Source organism: Bacillus rossius, chromosome 3 (genome assembly GCF_032445375.1).
Source record: "Bacillus rossius redtenbacheri isolate Brsri chromosome 3, Brsri_v3, whole genome shotgun sequence".
Taxonomy (NCBI): Eukaryota; Metazoa; Arthropoda; class Insecta; order Phasmatodea; family Bacillidae; genus Bacillus; species Bacillus rossius.
In genome coordinates, this window is record NC_086332.1 from 64,235,643 (window position 1) to 64,258,080 (window position 22,438).

General features: G+C 35.4%; 1 protein-coding gene across 4 annotated transcripts in view; it reads left to right on the top strand.

Annotated features, from left to right (window-relative positions):
* Positions 1-5,656: 5,656 nt before the first annotated feature.
* Positions 5,657-22,438, top strand: part of LOC134530805 (uncharacterized) — a 57,387-nt gene continuing 40,605 nt past the window's right edge. For 2 of the 4 annotated variants that reach the window (XM_063366019.1, XM_063366022.1), the window contains exons 1-5: positions 5,657-6,097; positions 6,687-6,810; positions 12,084-12,318; positions 15,077-15,298; positions 17,795-17,889. In XM_063366019.1, the coding sequence (XP_063222089.1) occupies positions 6,803-6,810; positions 12,084-12,318; positions 15,077-15,298; positions 17,795-17,889 (560 nt within the window). In that variant the 5' untranslated portion in view covers positions 5,657-6,097; positions 6,687-6,802. The other 2 variants (XM_063366020.1, XM_063366021.1) reach the window with 2 other exon arrangements.

Consider the following 22,438-nt stretch of genomic DNA (forward strand, 5'->3'; position numbering starts at 1 on the left):
ATGTAAATATATTTTTTAATATAAATTTTAATTAATATAACTTTTTTTTTTTTACCAATAACAAGTAATTTGATTAATGAAGCATACAGCACATGTTTAAAGTTTTTAGGTCATATAATGGACCTGTTGATTTTCTTGTATACACCCAAGTAGTTGGCAAAACTAAACTACTCATGTACACACTCATCAATAAATAGTAATTTTGTTTTTGGTCCCTATAGCTAAAATCTGGAACTTCATGAACCCAGTTTTCTTTTACCCCTTTGTCCTCTACTAGTTCGTGTGCTTAACCTACCACCTGAAAAATATAGTATGTCCATAAAAGAATGTCTTGGTTATAAAATTTTAAAGTATCAACTGTCAGCGTAGTAGAGAGTTTGCCCAAGGTTATAATTAAAGAGTAACTCAAACAATTTAGATAAGCACATGCAGGAGTATTGTTTTGTTGTTTTCTTACTTGCAGCCTGAAAGAATGGCTTTCTCCACAATTAGTAGAGAGGTGAACCTGTAATCTTTATTTGGCAAAAGGATGGAGCCCCTCCCCATTTGAATCTCTTTATACGAGAGTGATTGAACGTTGTGACTGTTGGATTGGTCGTAATGGTCGAGACGACAGAGCTCTTTTTTCGCTGGCCTCCACGTTCACCTGACATAACACCATGCAATTTTTTTTTCCTTTGGGGCTTTATAAAAGATTGTGTCTATGTTCCGCTGCCACCTAATGATTTGCCAGAGTTAAGAGACAGAATTGAAGAGGCTGTTACTTCCATTACCTCCGACGTTTTAACCAAAGTGTGGGAAGAATTGGACTTTAGGTTGGATGTGTGCTGTATAACTAAAGATGCACACATCAAACATTTGTAAAAGAAAAATAAAACTTTTGTTAGTTTATCTTCAATTTGATGTATGATTTGTTGTAAATAGTCTAAATTAAATCATAATATACTATTGAAACTGTGACATTCTTTTATGGACATCCTATACTGCGAGACTACCATAACATGAGCAGAGGAATTTTGCCAACATTGCGTCCACGGTGCAATGCAACATAAAACAAAATACAACTAGTGTTCTGTCATGTCTGTCCCTGAAACTGCAGCACTGCACACAGCGATGTTAGACGTCAGAGATGGGAGCATGGTCGGAGGTTGTCACCACCTGCCTCGCCAGCGAGCAGGGGAACAGCCAACCGCAGAGCCCCCTGTACGGCCTGGGCAAGATCTGTCAACTGGCCTTGGGCGGCACCTTGTTCTCGTTCTCCGTCCCCAGTACGTCTCGCTCTATCTCCTTCAGGTCGATACGCTGCTCCTTCATAGCCTTCTGCAACACCCATGGTGACATTGCACTGTTTCACCCTTTCTTCACTGGCTAGTGGTTTAATATTTTGCTACAGTGTCAATGTTGAAATACTGTAGAGTAGGCCCTACCGTTAATCCAAAAATCCGTCTTAAGCCGAATGAGTTTTGGGTAAAAATATGGAAAAAGAATTCATTGTTTTATATTTTAAAAATTATTTTTTAAGTCTTGAACTAATTATCAACATGTTTAATGATTTTGTACTTTTAAAAGTGTTATTGGCAAACTTAATGCTTATAGAGATTTATTTTACCACAAGTTATAAGATTACAACAATTATTTTCCTCTAAGCACAAGGCTTTAAACTAATGCATAGTCTTCTCATCGTGCATAGGACAACTATGAATTTTGAGCAGTAACCATAACATTACTCTCCTAAAAATACAGTTTAAAAACAAAATATGAAAACAGAACTAACTACCCATCCACCCTCAGCGCATTCTCAAATGCTTATTGTAAACAGACACCACTCAGATATCTTGAGCAGTTTTTGAAATCGCATGGTTTCTTCTGAACTCTGCATCCTGTATGTGTGCCCAGGTAGGCGGATGCCTTGAGGGGCCTACCGGCCTGGAGTTATTTATGAAAGAAGCAAGAAACTGTTAGGGACATGAGCACCCAGATTGATAGCTCCTTTATCTGCAATACAGCCCTCTAGCATGACATATTTTCGCAGTAATGTGTGCAACTATTAGACTTCTAGTAGTGATAATTATATCTACAGTGTTTCAAAATTCAGTGTCACATTTTTTATTACTAAATATTGATAAAAATATCTTATTCAAGTAATTTAAACCCTTCAAAAAATAAATTTTGAAATGAAATATATAATCAGTATGACCATTCAGAGCGCACAGTTTTTCTCAAACGTTAATAGTACACCTATATCACTTGGAGATCTAGAAGCTCTGGAAACTAACTGAATGTCCAAATAGGATGCCTTAAAGTTTTGAAACACAAAGGATCAATACACAAGAAGCTGTAAGACAAATTAGGTAGAGTCATACCTTAACCATAATTCCAAAATTTAACTTTTGGCCTGTTAAGACAAGGTTCTATGAGCTAATAACTACTCTAGATTGTGACGTAAGCTTGGAACCAGAACTCAAACCTTTTTTTTTCTGCACACAATGTTCAGTTGAAATAATGTACTTATAATACTTAATCAGTACCTATTTTACTTTTATGTAGCAATTATTTATTTCCAGATTTTCATGGCTTTTTAAGTTGAATAAATATTGTATGCTGGAAGATACAGCATTACTGACTAAGAATGAGTGATGACTGGATAACTATATTTTATTAAAAAATATATGGTTCACAATAAGAAACAAAATAGGCTATGATAATGGCCACCATGCATTTGAAAATGTAAACATTTTTGAAGTTACACTTTTTTAGGCACATTATGAAACATTGTTGAGAGTGAATTTTTACAATATGCACATATAATGCAACAAGATTTTCACAGGATGAAAAAGACTACATACAAAAAAAATTATATATGTGCTTTTAAATCATAAACTTTAGTGATTGATATTGAATACTGGTCCATACAATTAAAAACCTTTATTTATTGTGAATATTAGTGATAGTAATTATGTTTATAAACATTTTCAAGTGTATTTATATAAATGAGGATATGTTTCTATATGTATAATTTATTGGAATTATTAAGTAATTAAAATTCATCTTCATTTATTCACTAAATTAAATAATTAATTTTATACATGTGTTTATATTAATAACAAATACTGGGTATTTATTTAATTTTTTAATTTAATTGGATTTTGTACTTTACCTACCATATTTATAATATCACTTGAGTTATTTTATTATTTTATTTCTATTAATTATTTGCATGCAAAATTAAAGTTTTTTACTATGCCAAGTAAGTATAACTGCTAATGCACGTACATAAGTACGTAAACACACCCATTTTTTATTACTTTTGTGGTTTTTAAACATATTTGTGAACTATCCTCTTTAATTAACATTTGTCATAATATTAAAAAGAGTATAAGCATTTAAAATATGTTTGGTGTGGTTGTCTTATTCAAACTAAAGCATCATTACTTTGATGAAAGCAGTATATAGAATTTTGACAAGTGTTGTTTATTTGTACTGATGATCCGCAGTGAGTTGGCACAGCCTTAAGCTGTGAATGCCATACCATACCTCGACGCAGTGTTTGTACACTTTCAGTAAGGGTTCGCACATGCTGTTGTCCACATTCCCCTTTAGGAAGTGCTCGCTGAACCACGCGTTAAAGCACGCATCGTACTTGGTCTTCGCCTCCCGGCACGCCTCCATACCTGCGAAAGCCAACACAAACAGGGAGGAAGTAAGAGAAGGTGAGAGCCCTACCTCGATGCACTGGGAGTACTGTTTGAAATAGCTGGCGCACTGAGCATCACTCGTGCGTCCCTTAAGAAAGCCATCCTTAAACCAGGCAAAGAAGCAACTGTCATACTGCTGCTTGAGCTCGTTGCAGCTCTTGTCGATACTGTTCATATCGTCAATGATGCGTCTGCAACCCCAACACAGCAACACGTCAGCAGTAGACAACACTTGCATTTCAAATAGGTACATACTAGAATTACTAACAAGGCAACTAAAAAAAAAAATCCTAGTCACCTAATACCACACACACATTTCAATTATGCAGCAGGAAATAACAAAATATAATTCCCAAATTCAAAAATTTACTTTAGATTTATGAAACACAGTAACATGCTAAATGGCTAATACTGGTTCATAATCCTTCATCAAAACATTTGAATCACCCAATCTTTAGATTTTACTTCCAGAATTACATTACAACCTAAAAAAAATTGGTTGGCCTATCCAAAAACTTAAATTCTAGAATTTTTTTTAAATCAAGAAGGCTATGAAATATATTGAAACAGCAATAATAATAGGTAAATAAATAAAAATATATATATATATATATAAAAAATGAAACAGTATATCATAATATTTTGTAGGCTGGAACATATGTACAGCAGAAGAAGAAAACATGCTTTTTTTTAAAGATGAAGTTCTAAAGTTTTCGACAGGAATGACTATCATAAGTTAACCTAAAAATGTTTAAACTAGTGGACTTGCACAATAGTAATCCCAGTTATCTAATGAATATTGCAGTTTCCCATTTCAAGTCACTGTTTATGTGGATTTGGTAATGAATATTATACACATTTTTGTCTACAACAAAATCTCCAATGCATGTTTTAGATTTTACTGCCATTTTTAAAAGCACTGTCTCTTGAGGAAATAATGCAGTCCCGAAATGATTTTAGGTCTATAAATTTACTTTGCCCAAAAACAAGTGGTAGGTATTGTAATAAATTCAATAAAAATAGCCATTTCTTTTTGTATTTGGTTTGGCTAAATGAAAGAACGAATGCAGTAGTAGTTTTATACACTATTTAAAACCATTACATTCGAAAAAAAAAAAACTGGGGGAAAGGAAGCAACTTAACATGAACTTCAATATGTTGGAGTGCTGGTCAGAGGTGAATAGAATGTGTAATGTCAGCAAGACAAAGAAAACAGTTTTTGAAAGTAAATTGATAGTTGGAAGGATGAATAAATAAATTAGGGCTTAACATATTAGGGTTATTATTGACAACACTGTATATTTCCATTGTTATTTGGAAATCATTAAATTAGATTGAATATTTACACCTGCAATTAGCCACTCATTCTCCCATTCCTTTTAGCTTTCTCCCTAAAACCTTCACACCTCTCACTTCCATAACTTCCTCTCAAGCCCATTCCACCACTTCCATATCCTCACCAGGAATGAGTGTTTACCTCTTTCTATTTGCCTCCCACTACCTTTGTAACTTCCACTCATGGTCATTCCTCCCCCTGTACATACCCACCTCTGCACAACATATCTCCCAACTTCCCCTAACCAGTCTTTCTACCCACTTCCACCCCTAAAGTGTTTCCCACCCCAGCACCTTGATCATCACTGATGGTTGTGTCTCCCCCTCTTTCCCTTCCCAAAGTGCCAACAAACCCAAGACCCATCTCACTGCCCAGCAATGCACCACCTTCCCCAGCTCTCTTTATCAGTCATCAGCCTTAACAATGTGGAATAGCTTTTGTTTTTACCTTCCCTCCTGTCCCCTTCAATGTCCTGCCAATATAATGTATATCAAATGACATGTTACATGACATAAAAACATATACTGGATGCATATTGTGTAAATGTAATTATGTATTACTGACAAGGCCCATAATGTATCTGTACGTTCCGCTGGCTGGTAGTAGAATGATAATGAAATTAAACGAAATGAAAATACCGTCCTCAGCTGCAAGGACAAATTTGGAAATGCACAAAAAATAACTCGGTGGCTAAGAGTACTTATAATACCTTAAAGAAGAGAAATGACTTCGAGTCTTCAGTACAGAAGCTATACAATCACGAATTACATTTATTAAAAGACGCAATTCATACGGAAACAGTCATCGGCACAAATCACGCAAAGGTTATCGGGTTAACCAAGGAGCACATGCGCGAACAGTTGATCGAACATCTTTTCGACAGGGCTTTGTTTTGGTGCAGCTGTCTCTTTAAAATTCAGGTAGCGCCAATCGCTGCACGTCGATTTGATTTTTGTGGAAAGTAGAAACGCTAGTGGGGATTAAAATGGAGCAAGGCGTATGTCGTACAGAGCTGTTTTCACATAATTCTCTTTAAAACATAAGTATATCAAGCCAACATAATGTGGTAAGTCTACAACACCAGTATATATACTTTTTGATGTGGTCATTAATAGGTATTCGAGTAAAACACGCTTGTAATAACACCTGCACTCTCTTTTGATTGTCACGAGTTTAAAAAATTTTTTTCTTCCCTTAATACCACATGATCGTTTAAGATGTTCTTTGACAGTTCTCTGGTATTTTTTAACACGTGATCTTTCTGTTGGTTGAAACTAACGCGTGACATTTTTATTGACTTCACTATGTTTCATACTACAGTAGGTTACATAACTTGTTGACAAAAATTGAGTTCAGGCAGCTGAAGAATGTGGCTTTTCCCGCCTCAGGGTATGTTCTAACTTATGAACGGCTATCAATGGAGTAGAATGAGAGTAGAATTACAACTGAATGAACTTGAATGTGAATGTTTAGTTGAAGTTCAGGTTCTAGTTAGCAACTGAATATGTGACTGAATATGTAAGTGCTTGTTCTTGCTTGAAACAGTCTTTTATAAGGTCAATTGCAGTTTGTTAATACTGGTAATTATTATTGTAAATATTGTTACCTATATGTTTGTCAAGTATACTATGTAAAGTTTAAAATTTGGTTTTCAGGTTACTTTGGATTGGTGCTGTAATCAGGTATCAAACATGAGAAGGTAGCGCTTGCCTAAACAACTGCAGAAAAAGTGAATCCTTTCTCATAACATCTTCACTGGCGAGAACATATAATGGCTAAGTAAGACCATCAAAAACACTAATGTAGTTTAATCTTGCAGTGGTGCCTGTTTATATTTCATTAAGCTGTTAGTTTATATTGTGTAACGGTAAATATGTAGTTGAGCGGTATTTGCGAAAAAAAATGTTAAAAATCCGAAAATACCTTTATTAGACGCTCTTCAACTTCCTCTTTTCATTAAAAGCGGCGGAGGTAAGAAATTCCAAATACTTTAGGAGATATCGAATTTTTAAATTTCATCATATGTAGTTGAGCGGTATTTGCGGAAAAAATGTTAAAAGTCCGAAAATACCTTTATTAGATGCTCTTCAACTTCCTCTTTTCATTAAAAGCGGCGGAGATAAGAAATTCCAAATACTTTAGGAGATATCGAATTTTTAAAGTATTTGGAATTTCTTATCTCCGCCGCTTTTAATGAAAAGAGGAAGTTGAAGAGCATCTAATAAAGGTCTTTTCGGATTTTTAACATTTTTTTTCGCAAATACCGCTCAACTACATATGATGAAATTTAAAAATTTGATATCTCCTAAACTATTTGGAATTTATTACCTCCGCTGCTTTTATTGAAAAGAGGAAGTTTAAGAGAATAGAATAAAAGTATTTTCGGATTTTTAACATTTTTTTTCGCAAATACCGCCCAACTACATATTTACCCAAAAAAGTAACAACTAGATATCAGCATTTGCTATTCCCAGTTCATCCAAACAAAACTTAGTTACAAAAAACTCAACCACAAATTAAACAATTTGTCAATCACATACACTTGACATCAGTTTCACTGACAAAACTAGTATTTGAATTCGGATTAAATAATTAAATAATTTGGGTTAATTTTTTCAAGTTAACTAAAGAAAAAAAAACTTTAATCAGTTTTGTGTGAAATTGTTCAAATATTGCAAATTACCTTTGCACAACTAGTCAGTCAGTACAAACAAGAAAAGTTAATACTCAGGGATATAGTGAGAAACAGTAAAGGAGTTAACATTCAAACATGGTTGCCAACATCTATTAGTAATTAACATAAAGATTTAAAATCAAGCAGCAATAATCAAAGTTACACTTACTTAACTTTTTGAAAGAGAATGCTAGTTACCTAATATCATATAACACAACATTTACCCTGAAACAAAATAACAAGTTTTACATACCATGAACCATACCTTATTTTGCCACAATACAATGTGAATTTTGTGGAATGACCAACTGTCGGAAATAGTTACAACCTTGACTTGTGGAGAGAAGCAGTTGACCATGTGAATTGCAGTAGCGGTAAATGTTTGGTGACGTGTGCTCACAAAGCTCAAGATGATTCAAAGCTGTGGCTCGCCACAGACATCGAGATTCCTCTCGAAGAAACCGTCGAAAACTAACAGTACTCGGATGGGTCGTTGTCATTTTCCAGAATCTTTTAGTTCAAGCGTAGTTTGACAATGTGGCTCTTGACTTGATTATCCACATGTTTCTTAAAATTATGTTGGTGTAGGCTATTCCTTGACCAACTCCATACTCAGTATCAACGAATAATTCACTGAAAATTTTTTTTCTACCCATGACGACGGTTCTTTAACAGTCCTTCACAAAACTAATGTTTGTTCTTTCTTTAAAATTCATGCACAAACCATATGTAGAACTATTTTATGTCTCTATCAAATGAACAAAACATATTGTTCACCAGAAGTTAGAATTCCAATCCAACCTTCCAAACAGAGTGATCTTTTTTGGTTGCTCCTACTCCCAGTCAGTTGTTTTTAAATAAAATTATAAAAGTTAAATCTAACAAAAAAAATTTATAGGTCCTGTAAATTATAATATAATAAAGGGTTACTGCTATAAATTAATTATCCCACATAGTAGTTAAAAAAAAATATCTTATGCATCACAAAACAGTTGGGCGTCAATGTGGAATTACGTTATATTTACCTGCGAGTCTAATATGTATATGAGATAGAGATTGAAAATAAATTGCTACTGACTCGAGAATGCGATAAAACCCTGTATTCTGTTACATGGACTTCCATGTATGAACATTGTCAATTAGAATGATTATAATTATAAATTATGATTATAAAAACTACAAGATAACAGATTTTTACACTGTTATCTTAATGACTAATGAAGATTTTAGACATTAGCATTACGATTCCAATACTTAAACATTTTTAACATATTAACCTAATAAATTACAAGTAGTAGGGAGAAATTAAACCAATTTTCCAACTTATATTCTTTTGCAGTAGTTATCTAGTGTAATTATGAAAAATATATTTCAATTTAAGTATGTTTTGCTCTGCAGTGTTAACCTCAATTACAAGGAACTGCATCTTTGATTGCTGCTACATACAACTAGTTCAAATCTGATTTTTGCACAAAACAAAAGTTTGCGTGATCCTTGCTGGCCTGCTGCTCACAATCTGCCGGCCACAAGATAAAAAGTGGACTATCCCAACCGTAGCGTCATAGTACGTAGCAGCCCAACAGGTCGAAGTGTTATATTGTCTGATGTGAGCCAATCAAAGTTCAGGTTTGGGAGCAGCATGTAGCAACACAAACAAGGTTCATCCTATTGTAGCTGAGCCTTACTCTGTTGCAATATTAAAAAGTAAAAATGTATAATACTTATATTAAGAATTCAGGTACTTAACTTTAATTTTCACAGGAAACAAAGTAAAGAATTCATAACAGTAAAATTTAAACTGACAGCTTAATGAAATATAAATAGTTACACAGGTAAATATGTAGTTGGGCGGTATTTGCGAAAAAAAAATGTTAAAAATCCGAAAATACTTTTATTCTATTCTCTTTAACTTCCTCTTTTCAATAAAAGTGGCGGAGGTAATAAATTCCAAATACTTTAGGAGATATCGAATTTTTAAATTTTATCACAATTATAGCAGTGCGTTCATGTGGCTTTCACCATTGTTTCTTGTTTACCAGCATCTATTTTTTTATTGGATAATGTCGTCACGTGATTGTTCGTGATAGGCCAGAATTAAAATTAACCAATACGTGATTATTTACTTCATTTATTGTTTAAAACAGTGTTTAATTACCTTCTCCAACTTAGGCGAGTTTTTAACGTTTCTAATTTTAAAGTCTTATTATTTATTGTTGCGCAAGTAATAAGTAACAAAAAAATTTTACGTGAGTTGTTTCTGTTCATCCTTTGTCCCGGTTTGTTAGGTCAGGTCAGTTACATTATAAATACTTTAAAACTAAAGAACCATTGAAATAATTTCATATTATTTCTAATGTACGCTTAGTTTCAAAGTATTTATAATGTAACTGACCTGACCTAATCGACCATTTTCATTAATTAGGCGTTCACAAACACACGGCAAAATAAAAAAATGGCGACGGTCGAATGATAAACACAGGTCTTGTATGCAAAATAAGAACGGCGATATATTTTAAAGTACATATTTGGAATTTCTTATCTCTGCCGCTTTTAATGAAAAGAGGAAGTTGAAGAGCATCTAATAAAGGTATTTTCAGACTTTTAACATTTTTTTTCGCAAATACCGCTCAACTACATATGATGAAATTTAAAAATTCGATATCTCCTAAAGTATTTGGAATTTCTTACCTCCGCCACTTTTAATGAAAAGAGGAAGTTGAAGAGTGTCTAATAAAGGTATTTTCGGATTTTTAACATTTTTTTTCGCAAATACAGCTCAACTACATATTTACCCTTTTTTGGAGAATATAAAGTCAAACTACGATTTTCTATTGGTTTTAATAGTCTCTTTGAGTTGAAAGTCCAATAGTAGTTTGATTTGAGCTTAGTGTTTACTTATCAACATTTATATTGCACCTAGGCTTAACAAATATTACAGTTTACTTTTGATTGGTGATAGTAAGGAAATAGAAGAATTTTAATTATATAGAAAATGATGTAAGTCAACTTTAGTAGTTAGAGCATTTATTTAGTTTTAAAGAAATTAAGTTCTACGACGAGTGGCATAAGCGACTAAGTTCTTTCTTTCAATTATAAATCATACTATTCCGTCCAAACAATAATATTCAAGATTGCATAGTTTTGTATATTTTGCTATAATAGACTCAATTCTAATGTCTTGGTGTGGTACATATAAGAAGAAAAAAACTGATCTGCATACAAAACTGAAAGGTTGTACCTAGTCTAAAATATTGTGTCATTGACCATTACAAGACAAAATTTTGACTTTAGGCAGATTATATTTGTTTCAAAGTATGTAAAAACATAATGAAAATTTTTGAATTTTGAAATTTATGTATAGGCATCACACTATCAAATATATCAATCAATATCTTTAAAGTTAGGACATGTATGAGCAAATTTGATTTTTAATAATTTCAGTTTCACTGTAGCAATAGTTTGGGTTCTAATTTGTACATGAATATAACCAGTAAATTGTAAATTTGATTATTCTATATTAATAAACTATGAATCACAAAAAAAAAAAATTGTTCGTGAAATTGGTATCACTTACAACATCTACAAAGTAAACAGTAGTAGGCAGTATTTCCAAATACACAAACAGGTAAGAAATTTATCTTATTACCCATTTTTCCATTTGAAAACTGACTAAAAAATAATAATTATGTAAACTACAATAATTAGAGTTTCTCCATTATCATTATAGAACTAAAATGAGTAATGCCATTATTTTAAAAAAATGTTCAAATAATCTATTGGCCTGTTTGACGCATGTTTTTTTTTTCATCTGTTTTTAAATAATGTTTGTGTATTTGTAAATACTGCCTACTACTGTTTACTTTGTAGATGTACGTCGTAGAACTTACTTTCTTTAAGAAATACAGTGCCAAATATTATTTTGTTTGGTTAAAAGAACAAGCCTTAACTTCGAAACACCTTACCTTAAGACAAAAATAATTCTTTCTTTTGCATATGTTTATTTATAATTTGACCTGTGCAGTGCAAGGATTTTAATTATCTATATCTGACTTCAATATATCGTCGCCTGAGAATTGGAGTGTTCTATGTCCGTTGAAGTCGTAACTGAGATATAAGCATTTGAAAGTTCAAATAACTATGAATATCATGACATAGAACAAAATAATATTGGTCTTAAATTAAGAACAAACATTTTTACGTGCGTAGACGTGTGTGGATATAGGACAAATGAATACTCTTATTAATTTCGTGTCCATAGCATAAAAAACCTAAAAAGTGGACATAGAACTCTCCGACACTCGGGCGGCGATATGTGAAACATGAGGGTTGTCTGCGAGGCTGTGAGTTGCACGGGGGGCGGGTGGTCGGCGTGCCGCAGGGAGCTGTGGATCGTGTTCGTGTACGACACGCTGCGCTGCACGGAGGAAGAGGACGACCCCCAGGACGCGCTGCTCTACTTCCACCCGGCGTGGGTCAACGACCAGCACCGCCTGGCGCTCTGCGGCCAGCTCATGGGCACGGCCCAGTTCTTCGTGTCCACCTTCTCCTGCCCGCGCCTGCTGGCCCTCGACAGCGGAAAGTTCCTGCTGTCCCGCTGCGGCCGCTACTTCCTCGTGAGTGCTCTCCCCCGACCAGTAATTCTGCCAGTGCTCCGCTCTCGGCTAGTCTGTAATGACCTTGCTGTCGACAAGATTAAGAATTTTTCTTCTATTCATTTCATGTTTTTGCACATGATTTAAAAAAAAAACATAATAAATAACAATATTTTTGGTTTATAACAGACTTTTTCTACTAAACAAGTCGTATTTTATAGTTTTTCGGAACTGAATAGGAAAAATTCTATGTCAGTTCTAGCTTGTACTAAAAGCATGAAACATCTGGTATAAGTTTTGGATTAGTCATTTGTATGTAGCTTTCATCTTAAAACTTGTGTATATATATATATATATATATATATATAACTCAAAGGTGACTGACTGACTGACATAGTGATCTATCAACGCACAGCCCAAACCACTGGACGGATCGGGATGAAATTTGGCATGCAGGTAGATGTTATGACGTAGGCATCCGCTAAGAAAGGATTTTGAAAAATTCTAGCCCCAAGGGGATATAATACCACTCACTGACTCACTCATCACGAGATCTCTAAAACTATACACCCGATTGACTTGAAATTTAGCATAGTTACTCATTTTGTGATGTAGACGTTCACTAAGAACGGATTCTGCGGAAATCCGATCCCAAGGGGAGTTTCGGAGGCGTAATATATCAAAATTTCCAGTTTTTGGTAGGAAATCACCATGGCAACGGCTGTTGCTTTGTTGATGCTTCATTCGTCTCTATGGCAACGACTATTTCATTGTTAGTGCAGTCCTCATCACCGTTGAAATTTTGCTGGTACTTTAAATATCAAAAATTGCTTTTTTTTCCAAGTATATTTATTTTACAGACTTGAAACTTCACAGTAATGTACCTTATGTTAAGCAGGATGACATTTTCCGAAAATTAGATCCCATGGGTCAGGGTGGCCAGCCAACCGGGAAATCGGGAAATACGGGAAATAGCCAGGATTTCTTAAAAAAAACCAGGAATACCTGGAATCAACCAGGAATTTTTATTAGAACCGGGAATTTTTTTTATGAAGTAACGATCACAATAACATACGGCTGTTAAATGAGCACGTTCACCACCCGTCGAAGCACGACAGTATGCTCGTGTGCTATATTTTGTGAAAGTTAATTTGTTCATATTGCATTTAAAAACTTTTGTAGTACGTAAGAAACCGTTAACAATTCAGACTTCCATACTTATTATGTTTCTGTATTCAAAAGCAACAGCATTTTGGCTGAAAATGTTGTTGTAGGATGGTAGTAATTTCTCGCACGGCATGTTGGTAGCACTAGTTTTGTATGTATATTTGTTTTTACTTTGCACTCATGTTGTTGCGTCACGGTATCACGGATACTTTTCTCGAGTTTTTTTTAAAAGTTTAGTTGTGCGGGACGTTGTTTTGAATCTTTTAATCTAACATGTAATTGGCGCAGACTATCAAAATGTCAACGAGTTCGGTCACCACATACAATGACAAATGTACGGAAGAGTTTGAATGGGTGGAGAAAGATCCAAAGTGCGGGACGAACGCTATTTGCAATTTCTGTAATGTTAAAATCTATATCGGTAGCATGGATGGGAAGAAAAGCATTAGCCAGCCACGCAAGAGGGGCAAAACACGTGCGTTTGGTGTCAAGTAATTTTTGTGACGTGAGATTATAAATTTTTTGTTGGTGGTAGGTTTTGTTTTAAGCAAGTTCATTGATTTAATTTTTAAGCCTATAGTTAAGTTGTATATTGTTTAACGGCAATAAAACATCATATTGTGTGTGCTTTGTGTAACAAAAATGCAAATTGTATGCAAATATTGATAAAAACCACCCTTGAAAGAACCTGGAAAAAACCAGGAATTTTATTATCCCAGAAGAGTGGCCACCCTGTGGGTGGTTAAAACCAGGCAACAGTGGGTACTTTGTCTGCATGAGAACAGGATTTTGCATTGTTCATGCCTTCTGCGTCTCCATGGCAACGGGCTTCGCGCTGCAGTGGCGTACCCACAAGGAGGGGCATGTATAATGAGCGGCGCAAGAGTGATCTGCCTGTAGACTGCCGTAGCGAAGTACGGGTACATCAGTTGTACGTTGCATGCACGAGTCGGGAAACCATCGGTGCTATTCATTTTCTCTCCGGTACATTATACAGCATTGTAATAAATTTTCACTGAATTTTTTTTATTTACTATTACTGTAAATGGGAGATGTGGCTTAATTTTTTTTCCATTAGTATAGCCGTGCGAAGCCGGGTCGGGCAGCTAGTATATATATAAAAATCACAAAATGAAACAATAGATTTTCCCAAAACCCTGAAAAACTCATTTTTCTATGGTTTTGGGAAAACCTAATATTTATTGCTTTAATGAATGATATACGAAAAATTAAAAAAAGTTGTAAGATAAAGGCTACATACAAATGGTTACTCCTAAACTATATACCACATGATTTCATGATTTCAGTCAATACATGCTAGGACTGAAACAGATTTACCTTTAACCTCATAAAAATCATTAAATAAAAACTTTAGTAGAAAAAACCTTTTATAAAATATTAAAATTGTTATATTATGAATTTGTTCAAAATCATGTGCAAAAAACATGAAATAATAGAGGCAAAGTAAATTAGGATACTACCCCTTTAAGCCCTAACTGATGTCAGTGAGATGTGAAGCCCTAATGCATGCATGCGATGGTTCTTTATAGCTCTCCTAGAGATAAGTATCATTGTTTTGTGTGCTGAGATGAAAGTTTTCATTTGTTGGCAGGTGGTTGGCACGGACCGCAACATCCCGGATGAGGTTCTGGAGCACAGGGCCGTGACGCTGCTGGACATCATACAGTTCTACCACTGCGACCTGGAGACGATGGTGCGGTCGGCCGGCACCGCCGTGAAGGACCGACTGGCGCTGATGTTGGACACGTACCTCCCCATGCTCCAGTACGCATCCAACTTGCTGGGCGTCATCCCCAGCATTCGGCTGCCCAAGGTACTGCGGGCTCTTTGAATTTTATCAATTATTTTGCCCCTTTAAGATTTTTTCTTAAAAATGGGTTTAACAATTAAAAAACAAAGATTTTTTAATTGTTTTTAAAACTATAGAAAGTAATTTATAATTTATCTTAGCAAGTGGTTTCAATTTTGAATTAACTGTTTGTATTTATACTTTGTCACGAAACTGTTAAGCTATAGGATTTCATTAATAATCCTCAGATATGTATGTTGTTGTTCCCCCCCCCCCCCCCCCTCCCCTTTCCAGAATCCTGGAAAATCCATAAATCAGTTGAGATTGTGAACTATCCAGAAACCCTAGTTCTGTTTTTAGTAAAAATTGATTAAATTAACTGTTAAGTGTCTTTCTTGTTTCGCCTGTGTTTCAAAACAGATAATTTAGGTGTTGATAAATAAGCACTAAAAATGATCTCTTTATAAATATCCTTGTGTGGTTTTATTTATAGGTTTGCATGTGATCTTAAATTTCGAATTCTCTTCAAGTAATTTGATATTCAACTCTATATTTTAATTATATGATTATTTTAATCATTATTATTTCTGATAGATACGCTAATAGCTTAAGGAATTTTAGATCTATTAACTATCACAGCTGTCTGTAACATCCTCATAAAACCTTGCTGTTCGTGTAATATATTGCCATATTTTTTAGTAATACATGGTTGCTACAGGACTTGTAAACCAGGGAATTCCAAACTGTTCGGGATATACAGGGAAATGTCAGGGAAATCACAACATATTTCTGGAATTTCTTCTTGTGCTAACAAAAGTGAAACGGGAAAATACTGCTTTCATTGACGTTTATAGACACCTAAAAAAATTCGAAAACATGTAATATCATAAAATTTAGTTGATTTTCCTTCTTTTCATGAATTCTCGGCTCTTTTTTCTTTAAACACGTAGTTTAACAAGGAAAAAAAACTTATTTATTCATAGCCTTTACTCAGTAGTTTCAGGAGACTCAATAGTAATTGTTTGCAAACATGTATTTTGATCTCAAGCTGCATTAATTTTACTGCTGCCATTTAGTTTGATGGGCATGTGTCGACAATGAATAATTCAACACGGAATTTATTTACAATAATTCTGGAGATTACCGGCTTCTGCGTATTAATATAGATAAAATTACGAAGAATTTGGGCTTAAGTGTTAATATTAAACAAAATATACAAAACAAATAACCAGACCGCACATGTGATGCCGGTGGAGGGAAAAAAAAGGCATTGGGAATCATTTAGAAATTCAAAACTAAAAATTTTGATAAAAACAACCCGATGTGTTACGAAGTGTGTGGCATGACCATAATCAGCAAATCTTAAAGTGAAGTGAGTGACTCATGAAACTAGCTTTCAGAATGAGATAACTTCAACTTATGAAACTGGCAACCTCAGGTAAACATGAAATAAATAATTATAGTTTTGTAATTTAAATTATATTACGAATTTGGCTATACACAATATTGTATTAAGTGGTTCCTACTTAAGTACTATTAATTTTTTTCATTGTAACGCCAAATTTTAGGTTAGATTAGCTAGAATATGTCATTCATAATCAATTCTTCAAATACATTCAAAACATTTTTAATGTAGTCAACACTATTTTAAAATATTTTAACTATAACCAACGTATCCCAACTGATTATTATGTATCACACTAATTGTAATATATAACCATTCATAGTGGTAAACTACTTACTGGCAAAAAACTTTAATGATTGTAAATTCTGTCGGGGAGTAAAAATGCAACTACAACTTTTTTTTTCCCAGAAATGAGGCTTTTCTTCAAAATGACAAATAATTAATTTTAATAAGGTGAGTTATACTGAGTCCAAACTTATTATAGGTGCAGTTGAAATCCTGTGCTAGTGTTTTCTTCCAAGAAAAGAGGTTTTATTATGTAATTATTAATTTTTATTTTGGAATGCATATGTTTTAATATGAAAATTGGAAATTAGAATTGCCCAACAACCTTCTTTACTGCAGAAAAAGTGTAATGTCAAGTGGCGCTGCAGGATTGTTCGTGTCTGAAAATTTTTCAATTCAGGTCTGGAAAACCAGGAAAAGTAGGGGAATTTTGGAAATTCAAGCTTATAGCAACCATGTCATATATCTTTCAACATCCTCTATTATTGTGATCACTTACATTTGACTTTGAAATCACTAATGTCTGCCAGCAATTTTTTATAAAAAAAAAAGTACAACACAAACAATCAAAGCTTCATGCAAGATTAAAAATATAAAAAAACCTTGATATTTTGCATAATATTGTCTTGGACTTTTGTAAAATGAAATTAAAAGTTTGACAATGTGTTAGATTGTATTTGAAAAATAATCAAAATTAATAAGCAAAGTTTTTTTTATTTGAAATTAAATTTAAATAAAAGAAACAGGTTTCGCAGAAGTCTAGTTTTAATTATGTATTACCTTTCCAAACTTTGCAATCTGTATTGATGCCAATCTGTGGTGGTTTGCAGAGTGCTGGCAATGTTTTCCTTGAAGCCATGCAGATTCTACAAGCATGCCAAGAAGTGGAAGGTGTGTTTGGAGGTGCAGTCATGTATGAGAACAGGTTAGCAGCAGTAGGTATACTTGCTGGTTGATAACTGAGTTGCCAACCTTAATTGCATTGCTTTTCAAGGTTTCTTATGTTAGGTCATTCTTCATTCACAAAGTCACGGTCTTGAAACAAGTTACGGTGCCAACTTTACAAAGCTGTTAAGTTATGGTTATAATATATGTACAGTGAATATCAGAATGGACTTTTTTTTTTTTAATTGAGAGGAGTCACTTCATAAAAGTTTTATCTTGTCTACACTTATTTTTTCACAAGGAGTGTAACTGTTTACAGTATTAATATAATACGTGTTGTAGTTTGGAGGCTCGAGTATTATGTGAATCTTTAGGTTTAGGTACAATTGGTGCTATGATGTTAAGCACTGAAGTTCAGTGAACTGTTACTATGCAATAGTTATAGATTAAAAAGCTGCCAGCAAAGTGTCGTAGTATTTCCTAAGTAAATGTGTACTAATGATTAAGCCTGCTAATGGCTGGAAGTATACACAAAAATTGATTTCAGTTGGAAAAAATTGGAGGGGGGAGAACCACGTGGCCTGCTGTTTACTTTCAAATTCTTACCTTTTGTTGGTGGAAATAGATGGATTTTGATAGAATTTTTTTAATTTTTATTTGGGGGTGGGGGGGGTGTAAATCCCTACTCATTTCCCCCTTACCACCTATCTACACCCCTACTCAGAGCATAATATTAAGTGCAATATAAATTCCTTAAATATCTGTATGTTTCTTCCCTTTTCTGTATACTACAGAACAAATTATCTTGTTCATATTTATCTTTTATATATATATATATATATATATATATATATATATATGAGAAGTCACAAATTAGGGTTTCCCCCCTTTTCTTTGATAACCCAGCGCTCTTAGCCGCGAGGCCCTGCCGCCCTGGGGCCCCCACGGGCGTGGATGCGGATCACGCCGCATACACAACCAGGAAGAGCGTTAGAGCTTTGGCTATGCACAGGGACTGAGGCTACCCATCTCAGTTTATGCACCACCTCTGCCCCCTACTCCACTCAGCTAACCAGCAAGTTGGATGCTCCCTTGCCCTTTGGAGTATCACTTCTGGCGCCTACCCCGGTCTCCCGCCTCACACTGGGACTCCTCAATCACCCAGCGAACCCGCGGTCCGGTGGAGGCCTACCCAACCTCTGCCAGCTGTCCAGGCTGGTTACCGGAGCTGTCCTCGTCGCTCACAACGTCAGTACTTCAATGGGCTAGGGAACCCTGATACCTGCCCCTAAAGCACTCGGGGCACCACTCCCAAGTACGAGTCCTACCTCACCAAGAATCCTGGGCCATAAGAAAACCTCAGCGGGGAACCATTCAAACATGATGGATTCTTCCCGTACTACGACCAACTTTTGGTCTCGTCGGCAGACTGTTCGCTGGTAGTTTGACCGGATCATCACGCTTCTGGGACGAACACCGCCAACCCCAGCTGGAAAATGGCAATCACGGCGTCCGGGCAGGAAGCACCTGGGGGTTGCCTCAGTACCTCCACCGACTACAAGGCTAAAGGGGAAACCTCGCCGTGCAGTTTACAGCCCGTTTTTAGGCCCGGGCACCCGACACCGCAACCACCATACCCAGTCGAACTCCATTACCATGGGGCCTAATCCATTCACTATGGGGCCCTTTGGGACCGATGCACCGAGGCTCGGCCGTCGAACCCCCCAGAAAGGTTTCTATCGCATCTGCTGTTGCCCGCAGATTCAGCCCTTTCACCATTTCTGGTCTCATACATGCAATTGAGGATGCACTGTGGCAGAGTTTGACCCGGCAGCGCCCTCTTTAGTTAGGGAGGTGCTATGACCAGAGGTTGGGGAAACCCCTCCCAACATAGTCACCACGATCCTCCCCCAACAGCGGTGCCAACGTGGAGGCAGAGGGTTGCCACTTGGTGTGGAGAGGCTATATAATCGCATCACACACCCTTTCCGCGGACTTGGTGGTTCATGTCTCGGATACTAGAACCGGCAACAGTTCCGACACCTCAAACGACAATCACCTTCCTAGCGGTGTGTGGAAACCTTAGAGCAGGCAGAGGAGACCTCGGGGTTGCCTGAATCTCCTCACCGACTGCAAGGCTAAAAGGGGAAACCTCGCCGTGCAGTTTACAGCCCGTTTTTAGGCCCGGGTGCCCGCTCTCCAGCGCCACTGCCAGAGAGGCCAAGTCCACTCCCGCCATATATATATGAGAGAGAGAGAGAGTTACACTTATAACTGACTCACTAGGTACTTTATAACTAGGGATGGGGCGACCGAATCCAATATCCGCAGAATCCGCCGAATCCTAGGGATTCGAAGGTTCGGCGGGTCTGATATAGGATTCGTCAAAGGATTCGGTTTTTACTATTTACGGGGAAAAAATACAGTAAAACTCGCTTACGAGGTCCCGCATGGTAGGTTTTTCCGTATAAAGCGTTTAAATTGCCCAAGGTCTCGTCATTTACGCCATTAAATGTGTGATATAACGTCCGTTAAAATTTTTTCTGAAACTTCCTGTCTCAAATAATGGCGGCACACGTAAATCTAAATATGAAGAAAAGACAAATGAACAACAACATACGAAGAAATATGGATGATGTACCATAACTACAGTACAAACCCAATAGTTATTATTAGATAATTACCATAAAAAGAACTAAAGATTCTTTGTAGAATACCATAATTACTACAGAAGCATGATAGCTACCATATTTGCACTATAGTTACCGTAACAACTGAGATGTATATTTACCGTGATAGTAATGTATTATTTATTTATGACATATTAAATTAAAAAACATTGTTAAAAAAAAAGGATGTTAAACTTTGATATGTACGGATGGCACATGTTGCTAAGAAATAATGCGATCTGAAAGAATGCAGTACTACTACGAAAAGTGAAAATGGTTCTCGTGGATTTTTAGGTTATGGCAGTCTCTTTCGTTTTTCAGTAATATCGGCCGAAAATTAACGAGCGTACTGTATCGGAAGTCGGCAGAAATGCTGATTCAACTAAATATTGGCAAAATCGGCTTCTTCAATACAGCACAGCTCTACATTTAATGACATGAGTAAACATATTTCAGACTTCAGGATATTGAAAAAGACTTTAATTTCCATGTAGGTTTATTGTGTGTATGTTTTTTTTTGCAAGTGTAAATTGAATGAAGTAAAATGTTTTTATTTTTATTACTTTCAATTGATTAAACTTTAATGACCAGTTACAGATATTTATGACACTAATTTTGAGGTTAAGCAATTTTACTAAAGCATTCCAGCCAAGCAGGTTGCCAGCGAGAGACGCTTCTCTTTTGCTGGAAACACTATCTCCAATCGTAGAGCTAATTTAACTCCTGAACGTGCAGAACAAATTATTGTTCTGAATGATAGATTAAAGAACAGAATTTAATACTCTGTGACAATCTCTCAGAATTATTGTGCTGAAAAGTGGAAATGTTGAAACAATGTGAATGTACTTTTCAAACAACATGATATTTGGTGCTAAGTTTGTTGAAGCTCAGTAAGGTCTCCAGAAAAATTGACAAGGGTGAAATTTTTCCAAAGATATGTTACATTTACACAAAAATATACTTGGTTATGTTAGTTGGATGATATCAGTTACTAAAGCCTGCCCCACACGACACCCATTTCCTTAGCAGTTTTCATGTAATTTTTATGCTAGCGCGCCTGCTCCCGTGTGGGTAACATTTCAGCACCCTTCCAAGGGGTCTGGCTCTGGGTATAAAAGTTTTCATAACCGAAGTCTTAGCCAAAACCGTAATAGAACGTGTTCTATTTTTCTGCTATACCCACGAGCTGGAGCCGTCAAGATGGCGGACCCACGTGTTGCAATATAACCCCGTATATAGTCTGTATTGTCAACATTAAGGGACGTAACAAATGTAATGGTATGCCAAATGAAACTTTATAATAGTAAAACTACTATGGAATATATTTGTTAAGCTGAAATTGCCACAGAAAGAAGTAATCGGAAATTTTAAAATACTTTATGAAAATACGTTACATATATTCCCATTATCTCCTATCACATTCGTAGAAGTTGCGGTAGCGTAGTGGCGAAGGGCACGATGGCAGCGGTAGAAGGGTGATTTTGAATGTGGTTCGAATCCTCATCAGTCCAATTTTTTTTTAGTTTTTTTTAAATAACAAATAATTAAATTGTACATACTGTGCTTTCTGCAAATATAAATTATTAGAATTAATTTATGATATAATATTATTAACTACATTTAGGTGTCTCAGTCCATTGATTTTATTCATAGTACTACGTACCTAGATTTATTTTTACTTTTAAAAAAGTAAAGTAAAATCACATGTTCACAAGTAATTTAAACCAAAAGTTAATTTTATAATTAAAACGCCAACGTTTATTAAGAAACGAGTGTCCATAAATTAATAATGAATAAACTGATACTTCATAGCGACACACCTGTGAGGGTAAAAAAAAACATGCAAAATGTTTTTCTTCACCTAAGATTTAAATTTATTACGCGGTATGTGCGTGTTTATTTGTCTCACTGGGTTACAAA